Genomic DNA, 18609 nt, shown 5'->3' with positions numbered 1-18609 from the left:
TTTAAACCAGACTGTAGTAAGGGGTAAAGAGTGATACTATGTCATACTTAAAGTGTCTGTCCAACAAGGTCTAACAATTGTAAATATTTATGCCCCCAATATGGGGGCAGCCAATTGCATGAACCAATTAATAACCAAATTAAAGAAACATATTGATAATAATACAATAATTGCAAGGGACTTCAACATCCCACTCACAGCAAGGGACAGATTAAGCAGAAGGTGAATGAAGAAATAAAGGATTTCAGTGACACATAGGACCAGATGAACTTTGCAGATAAGTACAGAGCATTCCGTTCTAAAGCAGCATAATACACATTCTTTTTCTTGAGTGCACATGGAACCTTATCCAGAATAGATCACATACTGGGTCACAAATCAGGTTTCAATCATACCAAAAGATTGGGATTATTCCGTGCATATTTTCAGACCACAATTTTGACACTTGAACTCCAACAGAAGAGGAAATTTGGAAGAAATTCAAATGCTTGAGAGATACAGAGCATGCACCTGAAGAATGAATGTGTCAACCAGGAAAGTAAAAATAATTTTTTAAAAATTATGAAAACAAATGAAAATGAAAACAGCTGTTCAAAACCTTTGCGATACAGCAAAGGTGGTCCTAAGGGGGAAATACATAGTAATACAAGCCTTTTTCAAAAAAATTAGAAAAGTCTCACATGTACAAGCTAAATTTACACTTAATGGAGCTGGAGAAAGAACAACAAATAAGCCTAAACTAAGCTGGAAAAGAGAAATCATCAAGATTAGAGCAGAAATCAATGACATAGAAACCAGAAGAATAATAAAACAGATAAGTGAAATAAGGAGCTTGTTTGTTGAAAGAATAAGATTGATAAAACTGTAGCCAGACTTACCAAAAAGAAAAAGAACCCAAATTATTAAAATCATTAATGGAAGAGGAGAGATTATGATCAACATCAAGGAAATACAAACAATTTTCAGAACATAATGTGAGCAACTATATGCCAACATATTAGGCAATTTGGAAGAAATGGATACATTCCTGGAAACTAATAAACTACCACGACTGAAAAGGGAAGAACCATATGATACTCTCAATAGATGCTGAAAAAGCATTTGACAAAGTACAGCATCCCTTCCTGATCAAAACTCTTCAAAGTGTAGGGATAGAGGGCACATACCTCAATATCATCAAAGCCATCTATGAAAAACCCACCGCAAATATCATTCTCAATGGAGAAAAACTGAAAGCTTTTCCGCTAAGGTCAGGAACACGGCAGGGATGTCCATTATCACCACTGCTATTCAACATAGTACTAGAGGTCCTAGCCTCAGCAATCAGACAACAAAAGGAAATTAAAGGCATCCAAATCGGCAAAGAAGAAGTCAAATTATCACTCTTCGCAGATGATGTGATACTATATGTGGAAAACCCAAAAGACTCCACTCCAAAACTGCTAGAACTTATACAGGAATTCAGTAAAGTGTCAGGATATAAAATCAATGCACAGAAATCAGTTGCATTTCTCTACACCAACAGCAAGACAGAAGAAAGGGAAATTAAGGAGTCAATCCCATTTACAATTGCACCCAAAACCATAAGATACCTAGGAATAAACCTAACCAAAGAGACACAGAATCTATACTCAGAAAACTATAAATTACTCATGAAAGAAATTGAGGAAGACACAAAGAAATGGAAAAATGTTCCATGCTCCTGGATTGGAAGAATAAATATTGTGAAAATGTCTATGCTACCTAAAGCAATCTACACATTTAATGCAATTCCTATCAAAGTACCATCCATCTTTTTCAAAGAAATGGAACAAATAATTCTAAAATTTATATGGAACCAGAAAAGACCTCGAATAGCCAAAGGGATATTGAAAAAGAAAGCCAACGTTGGTGGCATCACAATTCCGGACTTCAAGCTCGATTACAAAGCTGTCATCATCAAGACAGAATGGTACTGGCACAAAAAAGAAAGAGATAACCTAAACAGACCTATAGCCAGCAAGGAAATTGAAATAATAATCAAAAATCTCCCAACAAACAAGAATCCAGGATCAGATGGCTTCCAAGGGGAATTCTACCAAATGTTTAAATAAGAACTAATACCTATTCTTCTGAGGCTGTTCCAAAAAATAGATATGGGGAAAAACTTCCAAAATCATTTTTCAAGGCCAGCATTACCTTGATCCCTAAACAATACAAAGTTCACATCAAAATGGGAATTATAATTGACTTTCTCTGCTTGACTTATTTGACTTAGCATAATCTCCTCCAGTCTCATCCATGTTGATGCAAAAGTTGGGTATTCATCCTTTCTGATGGCTGAGTAGTACTCCATTGTATATATGGACCACATCTTCTTTGTCCATTCGTCTCTTGAAATGCATCTCGGCTCTTTCCACAGTTTGGCAGTTGTGGCCATTGCTGCTATGAACACTGGGGTGCGAATGGCCCTTCTTTTCAGTACATCTGTGTCTTTGGGTTAAATACCCAGTAGTGAAGTTTCTGGGTCATAGAGTAGCGCTAGAGGGGAGGGCGATGAGGAGATGGGTGAGCCCAGTGGTGGGTATTAAGGAGGGCATGTATTACATGGAGCACTGGGTATTATAAGGAAACAATGAATCACATAAAGGTCTTGTATCCAAGATCTAAAAAGAACTTAATAGACTCAACACCCCCAAAATCAAGTAATCCATTTAAAAAATGGGCAAAAGACATAAGCAGATACTTCTCCAAAAAAGACATACAGATGGCTAACAGGCACATGAAAAAATGCTCAACATCATTCATCATCAGGGAAATACAAATCAAAACCACAATGAGATCCCACCTCACACTAGTCAGAATGGCTGAAATAAACAATTCAGGAAACAATATATGATGGTGAGAATGTGGAGAATGGGGAACCCTTTTACACTGTTGGTAAGAATGCAAGCTGGTAACAGCCACTCTGGAAGACAGTATGGAGGTTCCTCAAAGAGTTAAAAATAGGGCTACCCTTTGACCCAGGAATTGTACTACTAGGTATTTACCTCAGAGATAGAAACATGGTGAATCAAAGGGGGCACCTACACCCTAATGTTCATAGCCCCAATGTCCATAATAGTCAAAGTGTAGAAAGAGCTGAGTTGTCCATGGGCAGAGAATGGATATAGAAGATGTGGTTTATATATGCAAAGGAGTATTACTCAGCCATCAGAAAGGATGAATAATTACCATTTACATTGACATGGATGGAACTGGAGGATATTATGTTGAGCAAAATAAGTCAATGAGAGAAAGATAATTATTATTTGGCTTCATTTATATGTCAAATATAAGAAATGGGGCAGCAGACCACAGGGGAATGGAGGGAAAACAGAATGGTAAGTCATCAGAGAGGGAGAAAAACCATGAGAGAAAGAAACTGAAGTTTGCTGGAGGGGAGGTAATTGGGGGATGAGGTAATTAGGTGATAGGCATTAAGGAGGGCATATAATATGTTGAGCAGTGGGTGTTTTATGCAACTGGTAAATTATTGAACAGTACATTTGAAAAAGAAACAAAAAACAAAAAGGAAGGACACCTCAGTGGCTCAGTCAGTTGTATCTGACTCTTGATTTCACTTCAGGTCATGATCTCATGAGTCCTGAGATCGAGTCCTGCATTGGGCTCCACACTCAGTGGATAGTTTACTTCTCTCCATCTTCCTCTGCCTCTCCCCCTGCTCATGTGCTCTCTCTCCCCCCTTCTGAGATAAATAAATCTTTTTAAAAAAATCCAAAAAGATGCAGTTTGAAGAGCTTCCACATTGAACACATGGATATGTGGGGAGGATGGTGTACCTGGAGAGGGCATGGAAGCTACATTCCCTTTCCCCAGGCCTTGACCTATGCACCTCTTCCATTTAGCTGTTTCTTAGATATAGCCTTAATAATAAACTGGTGATCTAGTAAGTAAGTATGATCAAGTAAGTAAATAAATAAACTGCCTAATGAGAGTTATTTGGTTGCAGAGTATCTTAGGTTTTATCTGTCTGAATGTATTCTTGCTACCCCCTCATTTTTGAAACAAAAAACCCCTTAATTTTATTGAGTATATAATTCCCAGTTGTGTTACTTCTTCTTGGCACATTGAAGATATTATCTTGTGCAGTGTTGTTATTGAGAAGTCAAAATTTTATTTAATATTTATTCCTGTGAAGGTAATCTATTCTCTGGCTTTTTTTTTTTTAAAGATTCCTTTTCTGTCATTGGCATTATGGAGTTTTACTATTGTATATCCAATTGTGGTTTATTTTTTTCTTTATCCTTCTAGGGATATGTTGGATTTCTGAATCTCCCCAGTGTTTAGTTTAGTCCTGGAAAAATCTTGGCCATTCTATTTAGATATTTTCTCTGCTCCTCTCTTTTCATTCTATCTTACACATTTCTTTCATTTCTTAAATTTCTTTGCATAATTTCTTCAGATTGACCAGTTCACTAAGTCTTTCAATAGCTATATCTAGTCTAACTTGTCAATTGAGTTCTTTTTCTATCAACTTTTTAATTTTAATTCTAGTATAGTTAACATATGCTGTTATATTCATTTCCAGTATACAATATACTGATTCAACAATTCTATACATTGCTCAAGTGCTCATTGTAAGTGTAATATTTAATCTCCATGACCTATTTTACTCATCTGCCCACCCACCTCTTATCTGGTAACTATCAGTTTGTTATCTATTGTTTAAGAGACTGTTTTTTTTTTTTTTGTCTTTTGTTTTCCTTTGCTCATTCCTTCTCTTTCATTCCACGTACGATTAACATCATGTTGTCTTTCTCTGACCAACTTATTTCACTTAGCATTATACTAATTCCTTCCATATCCTTGCAGATGGCAAGATTGCATTCTTTTTATGACTAAATAATAGTCCTCTGTGTGTGTGTGTATGTATATCACATCTTCTTTATCCATTCATCTGTCCATGGACATATGGGTTACTTCCACAATGTGGCTGTTGTAAACAATGCTGCGATAAACATAAGGGTATATGTATCTCTTTGAATTAGTGTTACTGTATTTTTGGGTAAGTACCCAGTAGTGCAATTACAGAATTATAGAGGGAACTTCAGACTGTTTTCCACAGTAGCTACACCAATTTTCATTCCCACCAACAGTTCACAAGAGTTCCTTCTTTTCCACATCCTCAACGACACTTGTGTCTCTTACGTTTTTTATTTTAGCCATTCTGACAGCTGTTGAGTTGATAGCTCATTGGGGTTTTGATTTGCATTTTTTTGATGATGAGTTATACTGAACCTCTTTTCTTTTTAAGTCTGTTGGCCATCTGTATGTCTTCTTTGGAGAGATATCTGTTCATATCTTACGCCCATTTTTCAAAGGGATAATTTGTTTTTTGGGTATTGATTTTTATAAGTTTTTTGTATATATTTTAGATACTAACACTTTATCAGATATAATATCTTTTCCCATTCAACAGTTTGCAGTTGTATTGATGGTCTCCTTTTTTGTGCAAAAGCCTTTTATTTTGATTAGCCCCCAAAATTTATGTTTGCTTTTATTTCCCTTACCTCAGGAGGCATATCTAGAAAGATGTTGCTGCAGCTAATGTCAGAGTAGTTACTGCCTCTGTTCTCTTCTAGGATTTTTATGGTTTCACATTTAGGTTTTTAATTCACTTTTAATTCATTTTTGTGTATGGTGTAAGAAGGTGGTCCAGTTTCATTCTTTTGTGTATGGTTGTCCAGTTTTCCCAACACCATTTGTTGAAGAAACCGTCCTTTTTCCCATTGCATATTCTTGCCTCTTTGGTTGGAAATTAATTGACTGTATGATATTTGGTCTTATTTCTGGATTTCCTGTGTGTTCCATTGATTTATGTGTCCAGTTTTCTGCCAGTACTACTCTGTTTTGATTACTACAGCTTTGTAATATAACTTAAAATCTGGATTGTGATACCTCCACAGTTTTAGTTATCTTTATTAAAATTGCTTTAGCTATTTGCAGTCTTGTGGTTCCACACAAATTTTAGGATAGTTTGTTCTAGTTCAGTAAAAAAATGCTATTAGTATTTTGATAGGGATGGTATTTTATCTGTAGATTGCTTTTTCTAGGTTTTGTTCATGATTCCATGTTCTATGAACCATCTATTTTAAAGCACATGGTGACAAGGTAAAAGCTGGCTATATTGTTTATCTCTGCATTTCTGTTGTTTTTTAATCTAAGCTTCTGAAAAGTCTTTATAAACAGCTTCCTGGATCATTCCTCCCATTTAAGATATTTTTAAATATATTTTATCAGCATTTTTAGTTGCTTTTAGCATGAAGGTCGATGACTTCTGCTATACTCCTGAAAAAGAAGTCCAGCTGTTTTACATTTTTGACATGATTTTTTTTTTTGCCTCTAGCTTCCCATATATACTGCACCACCTCTGCAGTCTAAATATGTTGAAGAGCAGCCTGGTCATTTACAAAGGGGCTTTGCATCCATCCGCAGTACAACTGGTCATTATATTGGCTGGTGCAAGGTATGTGAGTACTAATAGTGGTTCAACGTTGGAGGTTTCTGATTTTTTCAGACAGGTAATTCTTCTGTTGCATTTGGTATTGGCAGAGGTTACTCAGTGACATTCATCAGGTGAATGGGTTGATCTAGAGGCCCTAAGACGGTCCATTCTCATCTTTAGTACCTTGTCACAGATAGCTAGAAGGCTGGGCTCAGCTAGGAATGTTGTGTAAAGCAAATACATGTGGCCTGTCAAGCCTTGTGATCTGAGCAGTCAGATAACTTACACAGGCAGTTCAGGGCTCTTACAAAGAGGCCCTTGGCAGAATTTACTAAGCTTCTTATTTATCATCAGATGTCCAAGAAAGTTAGTTATACAGCATTCTATTGTTAGATCACAAAGGCCACCCCAGTTTTAAAGGGAGTGGAATTAGATATCACCTCTCAATATGAGTAGCAGCCAAGAATTTGTGGCCATATTTAATCTACTATATCACTACTACATGTATTAAGATAGTTCAGCAAGCATTTATGTTATTTTTCATGTACAGTTGTTTGGCTATTTACAAGAAGTTCTGAAATTATTTCGCAATCTTTTCTTACTTGGCTAAGCAAAATGTTAACTTGTTGGATATAGTTTATAAGACCATTCTGAATATAGTCAGCTATTGGGAAAAATGAAATTCATCTCACTTTAATACTTAGCCTTGGGCGCCTGGATGGCTCAGTGGGTTAAAGCCTCTGCCTTCAGCTCAGGTCATGATCCCAGGGTTCTGGGATTGAGCCCCACATTGGGCTCTCTGCTCAGCAGGGAGCCTGCTTCTCTCTCTCTCTCTCTCTCTCTCTCTCTCTCTCTGCCTGCCTCTACCTACTTGTGATTTCTGTCAAATAAATAAATAAAATCCTTAAAAAAATACTTAGCCTTTAGTCAGCGTTATCTAGCAGCAGAGTGATGGAGTAAGGATAAAATATTGATGTTACATTATCCTCACATCAACACAGTTGTGTTGGCATCAACATATCCAATGTCAGTGTCATAATGATAATGTTGGTACCATGTTTTCATCATTCTGACCTAATAACTGACCTAACAACTTTTTTTTTTTTTTCAGATACAACCTATCCAATTGTGAACCCTTGTTCTTTTTTGTTTCTAATACATTCTTTTTTTTTTTTTTTTTAAGATTCTAATGGTTTTATGAAACACTAAATATGAACTCTGGTCATTCCAGGTGATATTTAAAATATCTGATGAATACTGTTTTTTTTTTTTAAATTTGTGTCTGTCAGACAACTCTAATAATATTAGTTATATTATACACTTTTAATAGTTTGATCTCAGAGGAAAGTGTATTAACTAATAAGGGTTTGAATCATGCCCCTAATACTATATACCAGTAGCCAGATGATTCATACTTAAGTCTCCTGAGACCTAATTTTCCATTGTGTTCTCAAATTTGTTTTCAGTGAGGTAAATTGTTCCTGAGAGATCCTTAAATTGCTGTTGTTAACTATCACCCAATTTAAGACTAAAAGAACTTTTATTCTCTTAATATGCTAAAGTGAATAGGTGGAAGAAGGCACTTTGAATGCATTTCATCTTAGTGTAAACAACTTTTTCTCTCTAATTTTCCCCTAAAAACATAATCTATTCTTTAAAAAATTACTTCTGACTCAAGTTGCATTCTGCGTTAAACTTAGAATCTTGCAGACCAAATTCAGTTCTTCTTCTTCTCCTTAGTGTTTTGAAATTTAGGTAGCAGTGACCCACAGTGGTAAAAGTGATTTCCTAAACAAGCTAAGGAAGACTTCCCAAAAGGAGTGACTACGTTTTTTCCTCAACAGTTACATGGTTTTCAGTCAGCCAGTCAATAGGTATTATAACTTTAAAGGTGAGGTCTTCTTGAGAGAGTCTTTAGGGAGAAGTAACTTTGACAGTTAAGGTCTGTGCTGGTTTGTACAGCTTGAAACCACGATGAAGGGATGAACCTCTACATCTCTGATCTCTGATCACCATGAAAATATCTGTGATAAGGTTACTATTATGGAGATATCATGATAATAATGACTTCTTTGTTTCCTGTGTAATGAAATTATTTCTCTGTTCTTTGCTTTGAAAAATGTTTTTGTTCTTTTTATCTCATGGTTTCATAGCAGCTAGTTCAGAGATGGAGACCATATATTTCAGTTGTATTTTCTGGTTTCTTCAATAGAGTACAGCATGACTATGGGCAATTACTCTGGGTAAATCATCCTCTGCCTTCATTTTTGAAGGCAGATATAATTGAGGTAGTATCTACCACTCGGTAAATGAGTGTAACCAAATTCCTTGCATTAAAATGAATTAGTTAGAAATAGGTAAAAGAGAAAATTTGATTTAAAACTTTAATCACTTCAGTGAGTTAATGATCTTAATTTTTAGAGAATTTATATTCCTATGTAAAAATAATATAAACACTAGTCTTTGTAGGATGATTTCTATCCTGAAATAAATGTCTTATTTAGATTTTTTCCCATTCTTATGCACACTTTTAAAAAAGGAGAAGATGAAGTACTTTCTTTAAGTTTGTTGTTATTACTTTCTTTACAAATCATTATGTCGTTGCTACCACATATGTATTAATCAGATGTTGCTTCTAAGCTGAAATATACCTCTATCCATGATTTATTTAAATTCAATTCATTTTTCTAAGGCTTTATAAAGTAAGATGATAAGTCTTTGTATTTCTGCAATAAATTATCTGTGAGATGCTCTGACTACTTTATAGGCATTACTTCTTTATATGAGGAAAATAGTAAACAAGTATTATCCATGTTAAACAGAATGAAAAGCAGGGCATGAAGCTAATTCAACAAGTATTCTCATGTGAATAAATAGGAAAATTAGAGTTAGATTTGAATACAATGCTAAGTCAACATTTTAATATGGTCTCAGAGATATGGACTATATGATTTAATTATCAACATCTTCAAAAATGCAGATGTCAGATGTCCTTTTTTTTTTCTTTTTGCTTAGGGTGTTTATGTGTTTATGAAAAATGGGATAATGGATACAGTACAATTTGGAAAAGGTAGGTGAGTGAACCATCCATAATTAGAAATGTTAAGGAGGGCACGTATTGCATGGAGCACTGGGTATGGGGCATAAACAGTGAATCTTGGAACACTGAAAAAATAAAATCAAATATAATTGGAAAAAAAGAGAAGTTGTAGAATAACAGAAAAAAACAGAAATGTTCTGTTGTCTTGTTAACTTGCAAGGTTTAAATGTGAGAGAAATAAAGGCAGTAAGTTATTCATTATCATGTTTTACCAACTGAGAAGATACTCTATAGAACTTTATGAGAATATGAGAGTAATAGTAACTGTCATTTATTAAGCAATTAAGCAATTATATGTTAAGGCACTATGATAAGCATTTTATACAATTTATCAAATTTAATTTCTATACCAATTCTATGAGTGTTGGTATTATAATTATTCCCCTTTTTACAAGATTTTATTTATTTATTTGAGAGAGAGTGTGAGGGTGGGTATGAGCACAAGCCAGGAGAGGTGGAGGAAGAGGGACAAGCAGACTTCACGCTGAGCACAGAGCCCAACATGGGCCTCCATCTCATGACTGTGATATCATGACCCAAGCTGAAGTCAAGAGTTGGATACCCAACCAACTGAGCCAACCAGGTGCCCCTGTGATTATCCATTTTTTACAGATAAGACAACTGAGGTTTAAAAAGATAAAGTAGGTTGCCAAGGTCACATAGATACTAAGTGGCAGCGCCTGGACTCAAACTGAGGTCTGTTTAGCTGCAAAGCTCATATTATATGCTCAAAGCATAAAATAGAAACATGTCCACGTTGTTATGAATTAGTTTAAATAGGTGCTGTTTGCTGTTAAAATACATAGAATTTTGGCATCCGTTGCTAGGAAACACTAATACCAGTCATTAGAATATTTGAGCTAATGTTGGAAAGCAATTTTATTTGATTATTTAATTTGATAATGGTATTTGACAGTAGATAGATCTTCCTAATATTCTTGGCCTAAGCCAATTGTTCAAATAAATGTGTATGGGAGACAGAAAGATCAGCTAAAATTTTAAATATCTCCATGATATTGATGACATGTAAAGGTATTATTACTTAAGGTATATAGGAATTAATTCCAAATTATATTCCTCATCAGTCTTGAGGAATATAATTAAACAGGTGATTACTATTAAATAATTAAATGTGATTAAGCATCTATTTTTTGGGTTGCATGGAAACAAATAATTTAATTATATAAAAAGCCAAAACATCTAGGCTTGTGCCCACTCTTCATCTACTTTTGGTTTAGGCTCACTTCTCCTGATCATTGGTTTTAACAAAAAGCATTGGCTGCTCTGGGTATTGGGGAGTATTGGCAAGCAATGTCTACAAGCTACATGTATCCCTAGTTAATTATTCAAAGTTCCTATAATATAGAAAAGTTCCTATAATAGTTCCTATAATAGAACTATAATAGTTCCTATAAAGTTCCTATAATAGAAATAAAATATTTCTATTCCTACTGGATCCTGTCAAACTTTGAACAGGTAGGTCCAGAAGCATTTCCATTAGACAGATAAATACTACATAAACAAGCAGTTACTTTATAATAATTCATGCAAAGGTGTGAACTCTAGCATCATATTTCATTAAAGAGTAATAATTGCCTGTATTAAGAAAACAGTAAGTCAGCTATGGAAGGAAGATTTTATTTTGTAGCAAATAACTGTTTTAACTAGCTTTTTCATTTGCTGCTCAAATCATTATTTTTGTAGCTTTTTTTGAAGAGTGTTTACCATCTTCTACTATCTTGGCAAATCTCTTTAGCATTTATACATCATATTTAGAATGCCTAAGTCATTTATATTAGTCATTATTATAAGTCATTTATATTAGTTTTTAACTTACTTCTTAATAGATGCATATATTTACCTGAAGAATCCACCTCAAGATTTTCTCCCAAAACTTGGAGTGATTACAGTTTCAGCATTGGCAGGCTTGGTTTCAGCAAGAAAAGGTAGGGTTTAAAAAAATAATTTTTTCTTTCACTTCCTTTATATTCTGAATTTTACAGTCATGGGAAAACCTCATAGTCTTTATTGAATAGTGTTAGGATAGGGTACTGTGAAAATTTTTAGATTCTACGTTACAACATGTTTATTTTTATAAAGACTGTACTTTAAAAAATATAGCTATTTCAAGATGTTTAACATCATTAGCTATTAGGTAAATGCAAATGAAAGCCACAGTGACAATATTAGAATGTCTAAAATTAAAAAGACTCACCATACCGAGTATAGTCAAGAATGTAGAGCAACTGAAACTCATATACTGCTGGTGGGAGTACAAAATGGTACCACCATTCAAGAAAACAGTTTGACAATTTCTCTTTTTTAAAAGGTTTTATTTAAAGAAATGAAATCTTGCCATTTGCGACAACATGGATGGAACTAGAGCGTATCATGCTTAGCGAAATAAGTCAAGCAGAGAAAGACAACTATCATATGATCTCCCTGATATGAGGAAGTGGTGATGCAACATGGGGGCTTAAGTGGGTAGGAGAAGAATAAATGAAACAAGATGGGATTGGGAGGGAGACAAACCATAAGTGACTCTTAATCTCACAAAACAACCTGAGGGTTGCCGGGGGGAGGGAGGTTGGGAGAAGGGGGGTGGGGTTATGGACTTTGGGGAGTGTATGTGCTTTGGTGAGTGCTGTGAAGTGTGTAAACCTGGTGATTCACAGACCTGTACCCCTGGGGATAAAAATAAATGTTTATAAAAAATAAAAATAAAAAAAAAGGCTTTATTTATTTATTTGACAGCGACAGACACAGTGAGAGAGGAAACATAAGCAGGGGAGTGGAAGATGGAGAAACAGGCTTCCTGCTGAGTGGGAAGCTCGATGTGGGGTTCTGGGATCATGACCCGAGCCGAAGGCAGTTGCTTAATGACTGAGTCACCCAGGCACCCCAAGTTTCTCTTAGAAAGTTAAACATGCTCTTATCATGAGACCAAGTAATCACACTTCTGGGTATTTACCCTGGAAAAATGAAAAATCTGTACCTAAATGTTTATAGTAATTCTATTAATAATTACCAAAAGCTGGAAACAACCTAAATGTCTTTCAAGGGTAAACTAAACTGTGGCACATCCAAAGGAATTAGACTCATGAATAAAACGAATAAACCATTGACACATGCAGCAGTCTTGATGAATCTGACATAAAGAAGCCAGTCTAAAAAAGTTATATGTGCTGTGATTTTATTCATACAACTTTCTCAAAAAGACAAAACTATACTAACAACAACAAAAACAAAATATCAGTAGTTCCCAGGAGTTAGGTATGGGAAGGTGTGACTGACTATAAGGAGGTCACATAAGATTTTTTTTCTTTTTTTTTTTTTTTTTAAAGATTTTCTTTTTTTTATTTGACAGACGGAGATCACAAGTAGGCAGAGAGGCAGACAGAGAGACAGGAGGAATCAGGCTCCCTGCTAAGCAGAGAGCTGGATGTGGGGCTCGATCCCAGGATGCTGGGATCATGACCTGAGCCCAAGGCAGAAGCTTTAACCCACTGAGCCACCCAGGCGCCCCGAGATTTTTTTTTTTAACAGTGATAGAACTGTTCCATATCTGAATGTACTGGTGGTTACATGACTCTATACATGTATTAAAAGTGATAGAAGTATAGATCAATTTTCTGTATGATATTTAAAATAAAATTCAAAAATATATAGCTGTTCCTATTAAAATTATAATTTATCATTTTGTCATCTTTTAGATAACTTTATTTTTTAAAAGGTTTTTTAAATTTAAATTCCAGTTAGATAACATACAGTATAATATTAGTTTCAGGTGTACAATTTAGTGATTCAACAGTTTCATACAACACCCAGCTCTCAGTACAACAAATGAACTTCTTAATCCCCATCGTCTATTTAATCCATGGCCCACTTACCTCCCCTCTCATAATAGTCAGTTTGTTCTTTATAGTTAAGAGGTTGTTTCTTGATATGACACTCTTTTTTTCCCTTTGCTCATTCATTTTGATTCTTAAATTCCACATATGAGTGAAATCACATGGTATTTGTCTTTCTCTAACTTATTTCCCTAAGCATAATACTCTCCAATTCCATCCATGTCCTTGAAAATGGGAAGATTTCATTCTTTTTTAAGGTTGAGTTAAACTCTGTGATTGATATCTGTCTTCTCTCCTTCATCCAATGATCCATTTATCAGGCAATGGATACTTGAACTGTTGCCATAATTTGGCTACTGTATATAATGCTGCTGTAACATTGGGATGCATGTATCCCTATGAATTACTATTTCTGTATTCCTTGAATAAATTCCTAGAAGTACAGTTGTTGGTTCATAGTTCTATTTTTAACTATTTGAAGAAATTCCATACTGTTTTCCAAAAGGCTGCACCAGCTTTCATTACCACCAGCAGTGCCAAGAGGATTCCTCTCCACATCTATCACTAACTCTTGTTTCTTATGTTATTAATTTTAACTATTCTTAAAGGTGTTGTAGTTTTGATTTGTATTTCCCTGATGATGAGTGATACCAAACATCTATTCAAGTGTCTGTTGGCCATCTGTATATCTTCATGAAAAAATACCTAGTCATGTCTTCTGCCTACTTTTTAACTGGATTGTTTGTTTATTGTTTAGTTTTATAGGTTGTTTATATATTTTGAATAATAACCCTTTATCAGATATGTCATTTGTAGATATTTTTTCCCATCCTGTAGGCTGCCTTTCAGTTTTGTTGGTTGTTTCCTTCACTGTGCAGAAGCTTTTTATTTTGATTAAGTCTTAATAGTTTCTTTTTGCCATTGTTTCCCTTGCCTCCGGAGACATATCTAGAAAGAAGTTTCTATGACCAATGTCAAAGAAGTTACTGCCTGTGTTCTCTTCTAGAATTTTCTTGGTTTCCTGTCTCACAATTAGGTCTTAGCTCCATTTACAGTTTATTTTTGTGTATGGTGTAAGGAAGTGGTTCAGTTTTGTTCTCTTGCATATTCCTGTAGAGTTTTCCCAACACCATCTGTTGAAAATACTGTCTTTTCCTACTGTATTTGTTCTTTCTTCAATATTAATTGACCATATACTTCTAGGTTCATTTCCATTCACTTCCATTAATCTGTGTATCCATTTTATGTCAGTACTGTGTTGATCACTACAGCTTGATAACTTGAAGTTTGGAATTGTGAGGCCTCCAACTTTGCTTTGCCTTTTTTACTGCTTTGGTTATTCAGGGTATTTTGTGGTTCCATGCAAATTTTAAGATGTTTTGTTCTAGTTCTGTGAAAAATGCTGTTGGCATTTTGATAGGGATTGCATTAAGTGTGTACATTGCTTTGGGTAGTATAGACATTTTAACAATATTTATTCTTTTAGCCCATGAACATGGAATGCCTTCCTATTTCCTTCTGTCATCTTTAATTTCTCTCAGCAGTGTTTTATAGTTTTCAGAGTAAGGTCTTTTGCCTCTTTGGTTAGATTTCTTCCTAGATATCTTACTTTTTTTAATTATATTTTTAAATTTAAATTCAATTAATTAACATATAGTATATTATTAGTTTCAGAGGTAAAGTTCAGTGATTCATCAGTCTTATATAACTCCCAGTGCTCATTACATAGCATGCCCTCCTTAGTATCCATCACCCAGCTACCCCATGCCCCACCCCACCCCTCCAGCACCTTCAGTTTATTTCCTATGATTAAGAGTCTCTTATGGCTTGTCTCCCTCTCTGATTTCATCTTGTTTTATCTTTCCCTTCCTTCCCCTGTGGTCCTCTATTTTGTTTCTTAAATTCCACATAGGAGTGAGATCATATGATAATTGTCTCTGGTTGACTTATTTCGCTTAGTATAATACCCTCTAGTTCCATCCACGCTGTTGCAAATGGGAAATGGCATTTCTTTTCTATTGGCTGAGTAGTATTCCATTGTGTATATATATACCACCTCTTCTTTATCCATTCTTCTATTGATGAACATATGGTCTCTTTCCATAGTTTGTCTACTGAGGACATAGGTGCTATGAACATTGGAGTGCAGGTGATCCTTCGAATCACTGCATTTGTATCTTTGGTGTAGATACCTAGTAGTGCCATTGCTGGGTTTTAGGATAGCTCTATTTTCAACTTTTTGAGGAACCTCCATAGTGTTTTCCAGAGTAGCTGCACCAGCTTGCATTCCTACCAATAGTATAAGGTTTCCCTTTTTCCACATCCTTGCCAACATCTGTTGTTTCCTGAGTTGTTTATTTTAGCCATTCCAACTGGTGTAAGGTGGTGTCTCATTGTGGTTTTGATTTGTATTTCCTCAGTGCCCAGTGATATTGAGCATTTTTTCACAATAACATGATACACTATGTGGAAAACCCAAGAGACCCCCACCCCAGAATTGCTAGAACTCATACAGGAATTCAGCAAAGTGGCAGGATAAAAAATCAATGCACAGAAATCAGTGGAATTTCTATACACTAACAATGAGATAGAAGAAAGAGAAATTAAGGAGTTGATCCCATTTGCAATTGCACTAAAAACCATAAGATACCTAGGAATAAACCTAACCAAAGAGGCAAAGGATCTGTACTTAGAAAACTATAAAGTACTCATGAAAGAAATTGAGGAAGACACAAAGAAATGGAAAAACATTCCATGCTCATGTATTGGAAGAATAAATATTGTTAGAATGTATGTGCTACCTCAAGCAATCAGTACATTCAGTGCAGTCCCTACCAAAATACTATCAACTTTTTTCACAGAGCTGGAACAAATAATCCTAAAATTTGTATGGAGCCAGAAATGACCCTGAATAGCCAGAGGAATGTTGAAAAAGAAAGCTAAAGCTCGTAGCATCACAGTTTTGGACTTCAGGCTCTATTACAAAGTTGTAGTCATCAAGACGGTATGGCACAAAAACAGACACATAGATCAGTGGAACAGAATAGAGAACCCAGAAATGGACCCTTAGCTCTATGGTCAACCAATCTTTAACAAAGCAGGAAACAATATCCAGTGGAAAAAAGGACAGTCTCTTCCATAAATGGTGTTGGGAAAATTGGACAACCACATTTAGAAGAATGAAATGGGACCATTTTCTTATACCATACACAAAAATAAACTCAAAATGGATGAAATATTTAATTGTGAGACTGGCTCCATCAAAATCCTAGAGGAGAACACCTGTAGCAACCTCTTTGACCTTGTCTACCACAACTTTTTGGTGGACACACCTCCAAAGGCAAGGGAAACAAAGGCAAAAATCAACTATTGGTACTTCATCAAGATAAAAGGCTTTTTGCACAGCAAAAGAGACAATCAACAAAACTAAAAGACAGCCAATAGAATAGGAGAAGATGTTTACTAATGTCTTATCAGTTAAAGGGCTAGTATCCATAATCTATAAAGAGTTTATCAAACTCAACATGGAGACAATAATCCAATCAAGAAATGGGCAGAAGTCATGAACAGGCGTTTCTTCAAAGAAGACATACAAATGACCATCAGACATGTGAAAAAATATTTCTGGTTATCTTACTGTCTTTGCTGCATTTGTGAGTAGGATTTATTCCTCAATTTCTCTTTCTTCTGTGTCATTATTGGTGCAGATGCACAGAATTCCGTATATTGATTTTGTACCTGCAACTTTACTAAATTTGCCTATTCTAGCAGTTTTTTGTGGAGGCTTTCAGGTTTTCTATATATATGTATTGCTGTGTCACCTGCAAATAATGAAAGTTTTACTCCTTCCTTGCCATTTCAAATGCCTTTTATTTCCTTTTGTTGCCTTACTGGTGTGGCTAAAACTTCCAGTACTGTGTTTAATGATCATAGTGAGAGTTCGTATCATTGTCTTGTTCCTGACCATAGAGGCAAAGCTCAAAGTTATTGCCATTTAGGATGCTATTAGCTATGGTTTTATCATATGTGACCTTTATTATATTGAGGTATATTCCCTCTAACCCTACTTTTTTGAGGGTTTTTGTCATGAATGAATGTTCTACTTTGTCAAATGGGGTTTTTTGGGCATGTTTTGAAAGGTTCCTATATTTTCTTTTAACCTTTTAATAATGTGGTGTATCCTGTTGTTTGATATGTAAACATTACTCCCCCCTTGCAGCCTAGAAATAAATCCAGCTTGATTGCAGTGACTGATTTCTTTAATATATTTTTGGATTTGGTTTGCTAGTATTTTATTGAAAATTTTTACATCTATGTTCATCAGTAATATTGGCCTGTAGTTCTCTTTTTATTGGGGTCTTTATCTGGTTTTGTTATCAAGGTAATGCTGGCCTCCCTGAATGAATTTGGAAGTTATCCTTCCTTTTCTATTGTTTGCAATAGTTTGAGAAGAATAGGTATTAACTCTTCTTTAAGTGTTAGGTAGAATTTGCCCATGAAGCCATCTGGCCCTGGACTTTTGTTTGTTGGGAGGTTTTTGATTACTGATTTTTTTTTTAAGATTTAATTTATTTATTTGACAGACAGAGAGGCAGGCGAGGGGGGGAGCAGACTCCCCACTGAGGAGGGAGTCTGATGCGGGGCTCCATCCCAGGACCCTGCGATCATGACCTGAGCCAAAGGCAGAGGCTTAACCCACTGAGCCACCTAGGCGCCCCTCTTTGTAAATTTCCTCATTGGGTCATTCATTGTTTAGCAGCATATTGTTTAACTTCTGCATATTTGCGGTTGTTCCAAATTTTTTCTTTTGGTTGCCTTCCAGTTTCATAGTGCTATGGTCAGAAGAGGTACATGGGATGTCTTCAATCTTGTGATATTTTTGAGGCCTGCTTTGTAATACAATATGTTATATATTGTGGAAAATGTTCCACGTGCTCTTGAAAAGAATGTATTGGTGTATAAAAGTTAGGCAAGTAGTGTTGGTGCTGTACTACCTTCTGCCAGTAGCTGTGTGCTAATGCTGAAAGGCAGGAGATGGAAATGGTGCTGGCCAGCTCCTTTGTTCCTGGAGAGGTATCTGTGAATGTTGCCTCTCAGATATGCACCCTGAGAAGTGCGAATAATCTCCCTACTCTGTGCCTCAGCCCCTCTTCAGATCACTGTTTCCACAC

The 18609-nt window shown here is 35.5% G+C and overlaps 1 protein-coding gene across 1 annotated transcript in view; it reads left to right on the top strand.

The window, feature by feature from the left end:
• Positions 1–2535: 2535 nt before the first annotated feature.
• The window catches only part of APOOL (apolipoprotein O like), a 61243-nt gene continuing 45169 nt past the window's right edge, over positions 2536–18609 (top strand). The window contains exons 1-4 of the mRNA XM_059385217.1: positions 2536–2547; positions 6389–6508; positions 9503–9557; positions 11435–11533. Coding sequence (XP_059241200.1) covers positions 2536–2547; positions 6389–6508; positions 9503–9557; positions 11435–11533 — 286 coding nt within the window. The remainder of the gene's footprint in view (positions 2548–6388; positions 6509–9502; positions 9558–11434; positions 11534–18609) is intronic.

This window comes from Mustela nigripes, chromosome X (genome assembly GCF_022355385.1).
Source record: "Mustela nigripes isolate SB6536 chromosome X, MUSNIG.SB6536, whole genome shotgun sequence".
NCBI lineage: Eukaryota > Metazoa > Chordata > Mammalia > Carnivora > Mustelidae > Mustela > Mustela nigripes.
The sequence above is the reverse complement of the archived record's forward strand: the minus strand, read 5'-3'. Positions and strand labels throughout refer to the sequence as shown.